At 35.2% G+C, this 8492-nt stretch overlaps 1 protein-coding gene across 2 annotated transcripts; it reads right to left on the reverse strand.

The window, feature by feature from the left end:
- Window positions 1–583: 583 nt before the first annotated feature.
- On the reverse strand, window positions 584–7393 carry LOC132273904 (uncharacterized). 2 transcript variants are annotated; one of them, XM_059775009.1, is made up of 4 exons: window positions 7116–7391; window positions 5662–5756; window positions 4001–4275; window positions 584–1712 (listed from the first exon to the last, which is right to left on the reverse strand). In XM_059775009.1, the coding sequence occupies exons 1-4, from the start codon at window positions 7143–7145 to the stop codon at window positions 901–903; spliced, it is 1212 nt and encodes a 403-aa protein (XP_059630992.1). In that variant the 5' UTR covers window positions 7146–7391; the 3' UTR covers window positions 584–900. The 2 variants fall into 2 exon arrangements, with proteins under 2 accessions (XP_059630992.1, XP_059630993.1); XM_059775010.1 differs by lacking the exon at window positions 5662–5756 and having other exon boundaries at window positions 7116–7393.
- Window positions 7394–8492: the final 1099 nt, after the last annotated feature.

An 8492-nucleotide genomic window follows, 5' to 3' on the forward strand; every position in this document is an offset into this window, starting at 1 on the left:
AGAGAGAGAAAGTAGAGAAGTTAACGACTAACGAAGGCTTGTTGAGTATGGCGCTGATGTGGAAAGTTCGCCAGATGTCATGTTTTTATTGGAGTGGGAGTAGCAGGTGGACATGCTGACGGGGTACCCTTGGGGTACCCGATATTCTCTCGTACAAGTCAGGACATGTGTACTTCAAACAAAAAACATTATTACCAACATACCCAACCTAAAAGTACTTGACCCCTGCTTTCGAAAGAAAGGGAAGGGATATTAGAGATTAAAATCTAAGACTTTCGAAGTTGAAATCTAAGTGGAAACATGTGTGTAAAATAAAATAAAATAATTATTTAAAAACATGACACCTGTAGTGACACTCAAAACATGACGGCGTGACAGTATTTCCGTCTCCGTGTTCCCAACAGAACTTAAACTTACCTTTGCTTGAAGAGTACAAGTGTAGATCTATGCTTTCATTATCTCTGCTTTGTTTTGTATCTGTTTTGGGCCTGTTTTGCCCTGCTTTTTTATTTTTATTTTTATTTTTTTAAAAAAAAAAACAGAACTATGCTTTCAAGTTTGTTTATAATTTTCTGCCAGCTCAAACTCTGAATCTGAAGCCCCCATTCAATCCAAAAACAAATAATAATCACAATAATAACAAAACAATGAAAAAGAAAAGACTCCAAAAATGTCATCCTTAGTATAAGGATTGAGTTGATGTAAATTACAACTAACTGGTCAGAAATGGTAAAATTGCAGCTTTCAAATAGGCTACAAGATGACATGGAAAGAAAAGGAAAAGGGAAATGGGAAAAGGGGGGAGAGTGAAAAGAACTCCCACAAAATCATAACCTCCCCTGGGCCGAGATTGACGACTTCATGACCGAAAACCTCCTCAACTTCCAACCTTGTATTGATTCAGCTCCACCTCCTTCGATCCTCTTCTTCATCTACTGGAGTGTACCATGATGGCCGCTGCTTCGTGCTGCTCAACCTGTAGTTCAAGAGCAACTCTTCATCACGAAGTGCCCTAGTAGCCACAAGAACAAGAGTCTTGAGAATAGGAACATCTGATCCACCATTGCTGGACCCTCCAGATTTAAACCAAAAACTGCCAAACCTCTTCATCTTCACATCTTCTCCACTTCCGAATAATATATTTGGTATATAGGTTCTCATGTCCTTTTCAGTTAGTGGAAAATCATAAGGACAAACCATGACATTTGGGACCATACCCTTCGGTGGATGGTTGGCAAAATGAGCAAAAGCTAGTGGGTTTCTCCGCTCCAAAATGTCACCAGTACGTCCTAATCGCGGGCCTTCCAAAGGTTTACTGAGTAGCTTCCAAATTTTGTCTGAACCTTTCTCAGCAACTTGCACGTCAGGCTTGGATTCAGGAACACTTGACCAATCCCATACTTCACGTGTTTCACCACCAACACCCCAAGGCTGTGCATTGATCACACTTCCATCATACCTAGTGATCAAATAAGGATTGTGTGCATCAACTCGGGGGTATCCAGGAATATAACGGTAATAAGCAGGAGAATATATAACACCAGGGTAGAAAGCTATGACAGCACCAACGTCAGCTTCACCATCCAAGAATAAACCCTGTCCAGCTTCCTGGTGAGGAATTTGAGATGGTTTAAGCTCTAGAGTGTAGCCCATGAGATCCTTCATCCTCTCAGACAGCTCAGCACGTTTTAATGGTTTTGTCTCAGGTATAGCTGTGCTGAAAATCCATTAATAATCAGATTGAGAAGCAAAAATTGCTTTATAATAATTGGGTGCTCCATCCATATGAGAAATTAAGGACAAAAACTTCAAATGACCAAATTTTGTGAAGAAATAAAATTAATACTTCTATTTTATTTTTTATTTATTTTAACTTTCAAATATGCATGCAATCAAGTTACAACGACGTCCCGGATGCCTCGTTAATTGAGGGTGATGGGAGGGGTAGATTATAGACCTAATTTTTTACATTATTTGCACGGTGATTCTCTCAGGATTCATACTACATTCTCACACTGAATATAACAGTGAACAATTTTTGCTCAGCTAATCTTATGACAAAAATATGATTCAGTCATAAGTTTATTAATTCTGGAACCAAGGGTTTGGCCTAGTGGAATTTCTTCCTCCTTCCAAATGGGAACTTAAGGGTTGAAGTCTCCGGACTTCCCACTTGGGGGCAATAGTGGGTGTGTGTGCTCTCACCTTTTAAAACAATTTTCTTTTATTTAAAAAAAAAAAAAAACGAAGAAGAAGAAGAAAAAAAGTAGTTTTTGGATCAAAATTCTGGACAGAAAATCAATTATCACCTTAGCCTCAAATTATTAATGTATCACTATCACATAAAGGGTGTAAAAAAAAACTAGTATCCTTAAAATGACATTCTGTCTATTCAAAGCATCAAACTACAATAAACAATAGAAGTTAGCATATGGGCAGACATGCAAAGACATGCACAAAGAATCATCCATTGTCTTCTCAATAAATAAATAAATAATCGTCTATTGTTCATGGAAAGTAAACCACATTCCATGTTTTCCAACTATATATTTCTTTTAGAAATCATGAATCATAACAGGAGCACTCCCACAAACACAGTTAAAAATCATGAATCGCAAAGGAGCCCCTGCAGTCCTGCACATAACCACAGTGTCCGTATTGCTTATTCTTATTTCCCAATTCCTACCTAGATTTTATTGTAATCTCTCGCGTAGCGTTATGCATAACATAACCAGCCTTCCCCTCTAGCGGAGGGGGCCACCGGGTAATAACCTTTTTAAATCTTTTTATAAGCAGACTGCCCTTTTTTTGGTGACTGAGAAGCAATAACATTATTGTACCCCTGTGGGCCATGTTGAAAGTTTATTTCACAAGTCACAACCATAAACTAATGGGAATTTGCAATGAATGCAGAGAATGGAGGTTATAGCAGCATTGGCTGCATCGGTACTTCTGCAAGCCTTCAATACATAATTGCACTGGCATTGGCATGTCAGAAGTGGACATGGAGGTGATGGTGCTCCAGTAGCTGGAGATGGTTGTTGGAGAAGATGGTAATAGCAAGCAGTAAGGCAATGGTAATAGGGTTGATGATGTGGATGTGGTGGGTTGGAATGGTAGTGTTTTTGTTGGTTCTTAGGGACGCTGGAGGCATTCAGGTAATAGCAGAGGTGATTTCTCATGGAAGCAATGAATACCAAAAACAAAACTGGAACAGGTTCAACAAATTGTCCACTGAACCAATTCGCTGTATGGTTATAAGGAGAACAATGATGGCCCAGTCTAAAAAATCTTTAATTTTCCCAGTTCATTTGACCCAGAAGATTGAATTAGAAAACCAGGGAATTGGACACCAGTGTACAGAACTCTCCATGTTCAGACTACAAAACTGAAAACTGCAATATCTTAATTCACATAGAAATGGAAACCCTGAATAGTAAAAAAAAAAAAAAAAAATTGACACCATATCAATTGTTCAAAATATAAAATTTCCAAAAACCAGCCCCTAGATGCTAGAGATTTTGAAAGGAGACTCGGATGATTTAGTCAGTCAATCACTCTTTTTGGTAATACCGAAAACAAATGAAAAGAGATCGGGGTTGATAGTTGGCAAGGAAATTGATCCCCCCAAAACACACATGCGCGTGCACACAAAAAAAAAACGAAAAAGAAAAAAGGAAAGAGTGTTCTATCTGTTTTTTAGCTCATCATGGCATATAGATTGAACTACTTTAAACTAGGATCCAATTCCAGTAAAATTGTATACCTTTCTCTTTAGGACGACAACAAAGAAGCTAAGGTAAGTAAATGTAAAAATCAGGTAAAGGACTTATTATATCGTTGTCAGCTTCAGTAGGAAAAAATTGAATTATAGAACTTCCATTAATATGCCACTGGAACAATGTCTAGCAAACAATACATCACGTGAAATGTTCTGGCAATTCAAAATCAATATTGCATCTACAGATAAATATATATACATATAAACATGTACACTCACCAGAATGGTCACTTGGTGGACTATTCCCACCAACAGCAAGACTAAGGCCACTGCGGCGAGGAGCAATATGCGGTTGTTGAGTTGAGTTAAGTGGCTCTTTTATGCTCTTCATATCAGGAAGGAGGATGTCATTCATAGACGTGCAGAAGGTTTTAATTTGAAAATGAATATTTTCTTGGACCTGCTTCTGTTGATCAGCAAGGGAGGCCTTACCAGCCATGTCAATTATCTCCTCAGCATCTGCTTCAGCAGCATCCCTTCCTAAACGATTGTAGCTGAAAAATCAAGTTTTTCGTGAGTAATCAAGATTACCATGCAGAAAAGACTTGTCAATTTAAAATGAAGCCACATGGCAGATTCAAAGTCTAAAAGTCATATAGTAATACTAAGTCTAGTCTGGCGGAGTCCCGGCATAATGAAGTACAAGATGTAGGGCTTATGAACATGATGTAGGACACAAGATGTACAAATAGTAAATCCAATACAAAAAATGTTTGATATTGTTCTTTGGGTTGACGTTTATCTTAAAAGACATCAGTAGTAGGACTCACAAAAAGGAGTCCATATAACCGAATATGATCTAAAGCCTTGCCACTCATTTAATAAGTAGCACAAAATTATGAATTTGTCAAACAACATATACTGATCATTTATATTATGTATTCAATTCAACAGAACAAACAAGAAGCTTAATGCAATGACTTTCAAAAAGTGTAATATTATTTTAAAGAAAATTTGAAGGAGTTTCGGACTTTATTCTTTTTCAAGATTAGAAAACGAACTTGAATGGATATAATACATTCGTAACTTAAAAGGCACAAAGGGAGAGTGGGTGCAAGAGGCAGAGGTGGGCTCAACTGCAGCAGTATCGGAACACTTGCCTTTAGGTGGTTCAAAGCTTTACATATGAAAAGTTAATTCGATCTAAATTACCATTAGAGCAGTACTTAAAATTACTAACAATTAAAATATTAAAGAAGTAGCGGATGAATCTCTGGATTCATATGTGGCAGACACTAAAGCAGCTGCATTTTCCGCAGCTAAAGTGGTTGAAATGGCAGGAGGCAGTCATATGTTGGACTCGAAGGGGACTACTTTGCTGTTTGTGCTGCAATCCAGTCATGACTTTGATTTTATAAATTTAATTGCCTGTTGGAAAATTATTTATTATTATATAAGAATATAAGTAGGATATTTATTATTAGTAGACGAAAAGTCAATTCTCCATAGAATAATTAGATATCAACTCCCTGTTTTAGATCTAAAAACAAGCAACTATTAATCCATTTTATTTAAGATACTTGATAATCGTCCTGTAACAAATAAAACCAGTTAACTTACAAACATCTAGGTAAGAACTGCAGGGTTGAAAGTTGGGATTCCTGATTGGGAGCTTGTCAAAGTCACAATCAATCCATATGACCAAGGTTTATTCACACATACCAATCACGTGATGACACTCCATCAGGATCACAACATAATTTGAAGCAGATAAAAACAACATTAAACAGGTGATCAACTATGAAACTAGTAGTGGCCACCCAGACATATTGGCGGGCCAAACACGACCAACACCAGCAAAGTTCTTGATTGAAACATGATTCATGTCCAAAATGACATCTTACAGAACAAGTTCAACTCGGATAAGAAAATGAACTGACCTGGTGTAAAGGAAAAGGCGATTAATGTCTGCTTCAAATTGAAGCTGCCTTGGATTTTTAGCAAATGTTGGACTTTTTGCAAGAGTTCTCACAAACTAAAAGAAGAATGCACAAAAAGGCAAAATTTTATTAACAAGAAATGATAGAACAGAATTATTCAATATTAAACCAATATGGCCACATGCAACAGATTGGAGAACTCATTGATTGACAGATATAACTAAGAAGAACTGCAATAAAATAAATTGCCTCTAATAAAATATGTCTCCGCCTCATTACGAGAATGTTAAAAACCCAGTGTTCATGTCTACAGTCAAAACACAAGACGTGAATCTTTTAGATGGAATACTTTACTTGTTAGAATCAACTCCCAACATGTTCATAAATGCTTTTTCTTTCTTTTTGGTTGGTAAGTTCATAAATGCATTTGATATGAAAACATTTAAATGAATATCAAGATCTCCAATTTGAAGAATGTCACCTACTATGCAAGCATCAAGAAGGCATTTGTCTAAATAGTGCCTAGTTTCAGCAAAACTCTCTGTTTGCCATAGTATCGGGGTTGCAGTGCTAATCAAATTAATAAAAGATAGCAACCGAGGACTCCAATGCCTCATAACAATAGTTGCCTAACTTGGCTCCCATATATTTTACAATTTTGACTCAAAAGGGTGTACCTTCAAGAGGTACTCTGGTTGGATGTCTACTATGCTGAAAATAGTACTGCCAAGAAGCTAGACAGCCAAGAGGTCTTGTGTCGATCAAAAGACTACATCATCAAATGATTTTAAATCACAAAACTAGTTAGATTAGCCAAGCATATCTTGGAAAAGAAACGTGACACCCAACTTTTCAATGTCAAATTTTGTAAGGCTTGTTGCATTGAGTGTTGAGTGCCGTCCTGTGTTTTTCAAAATACATTATGGGCAAGATGGAGCTTTTATATGATGAAAAATGAGGTTGTATGTGTTATTGCACAATTGTAAACACTTGTATCATCCAACCTAATACACTCCTAAGACAGCTATTGCTTCATTTGAATATCAATGGAGATCATTACCCTTCATACCTAGTGAGTAGTGAGCCAACTTATCACAAAAAAAAAAAAAAAAATCCAAACCAAAGATCCTTGTGCCCAAGATCCCCAGTAGCTTTTTAAGTCCTGGAAAAATTACTGAAAATTCTCATAGCTGATTGGTTTACAATTGATGACGCTTTTTAACTGTCACCCAATAAAATTTTACTACTCTACATCACATAGAAGCTTCAAAAACTTATAAACCTACAGTGGGTAACAAATGTGTTATTTGAACAGCATCTGAAACCTAAATTAAAAAGAAATGGATCAACAATAAGCATTGTAAACAGAAAGAGTTAAGACAATCATGTTCAGATAAAACCAACAAATAATCAGTAAAGCTTGAAGATGATAGGAGTTGAAAATAGATGTAGACCTCTTGAAATTTTTGAAAAAGAAACGCCATGGAACAGAATCAGGTGAAACTCTAGCTGTGGAAGGCCAAACGCTGCACCTGAAAGCACTATGAGAGAACTGAGAAGATTAATCAACCCTAGTTTCAAGAGAACCCAAAACTCATCGAACCCGCGTAAAAGACCCAAAACCCCCACGAACCCACAAACCACAATGGGTTAGGACCTCTCTTAGTAGCTGTTTGGCTTGCAATTGCGTGATGACTTCAATAGGTTTGTGAAAGAAAATGCTTTTGTTACCCTTTAGCAATCGTGGAGAAAAAATAACTATTTTCCATCAATGTCACAAGATTTATTTATTTTAACCAGTGTTTTCGTCTCGCGAATTTAAATTCTAAAGCTTTTCAAATTTTATTTTATTTTATTTTTAAGTGTTTTGTTGTATAAGACACCATTTTATTAGATAAAAATGGTAAGAAATGAAAAGAAAAGTTTAGAACATCTTGAGTTTAAATTAGGGTTGCAACTCGGACGTGTTAAACGGGTTTGAGGTATAACTCGAGTCAAACTTTTCATATGAAATGTTAAACTCAAATCCAATTCTAATCTTATATTCAACTCTAACTATTCAACCCGAGCCGAATTCATCTTTTTACTTTTAAATTTTGACTTGCAACTCGGGTTAAAATTAGTGATTAAAAATTCGGGTTACTCATATGGTTGGCACACTGAAAATTTAATATAATCTTCACACTGAAAATTTAATATAATCTTCAATTAGTTTTATATTAAATTATTCTTAATAAAAAATAATATAAAGATTTTTTTTTTAATTTTAATAAATTACAAACATATTTTTAAAAAATTAATTCTACTACATGTTAATTTACAATAATATAATCATACTTTTACATACAATTAGTTGTCTACTAAGTTGAAAAAGAAAAAATGTAATCATGGTTTAAATATTATATATAATGTATTTAAAATTAAAAATATATATAAAAAATAATATTAGAATTCGGATTGCTAATACCTCAATCCAAGCCCAATCCTAATTAAATTGAAGTTGGGATTTTTTAACCCAGGCCTAACCTTGATTGTAAAAATAATTGTCCAAACCTACAAAAAATTGGAATGGGCTCGGGTTAGGTTCGGGTTGCCAAACTCAAGTTACACCCCTAATTTAAAGGATTTTTGTATCAAAAAAATAACTTTTCATAACCACTTATAATTTTCAATAATTTTATTTTACATTTATTTATTTAATTTGTTTTCTTGAAAAAGTTATATAGAATTACAATTATATCCCCTTTTAGTCTTTAAAATAAACTGTTTTTATTCCAAAATTTTTACAAGTATAGCATAATATTCTAAATCTCTTTTTAGATGTCCTAAAA

The sequence above is a fragment of the Cornus florida genome, unplaced genomic scaffold (genome assembly GCF_030987335.1).
Source record: "Cornus florida cultivar Cherokee Brave unplaced genomic scaffold, ASM3098733v1 CherokeeBrave_3.0.0_Hap2_Chr09, whole genome shotgun sequence".
Classification (NCBI taxonomy): domain Eukaryota; kingdom Viridiplantae; phylum Streptophyta; class Magnoliopsida; order Cornales; family Cornaceae; genus Cornus; species Cornus florida.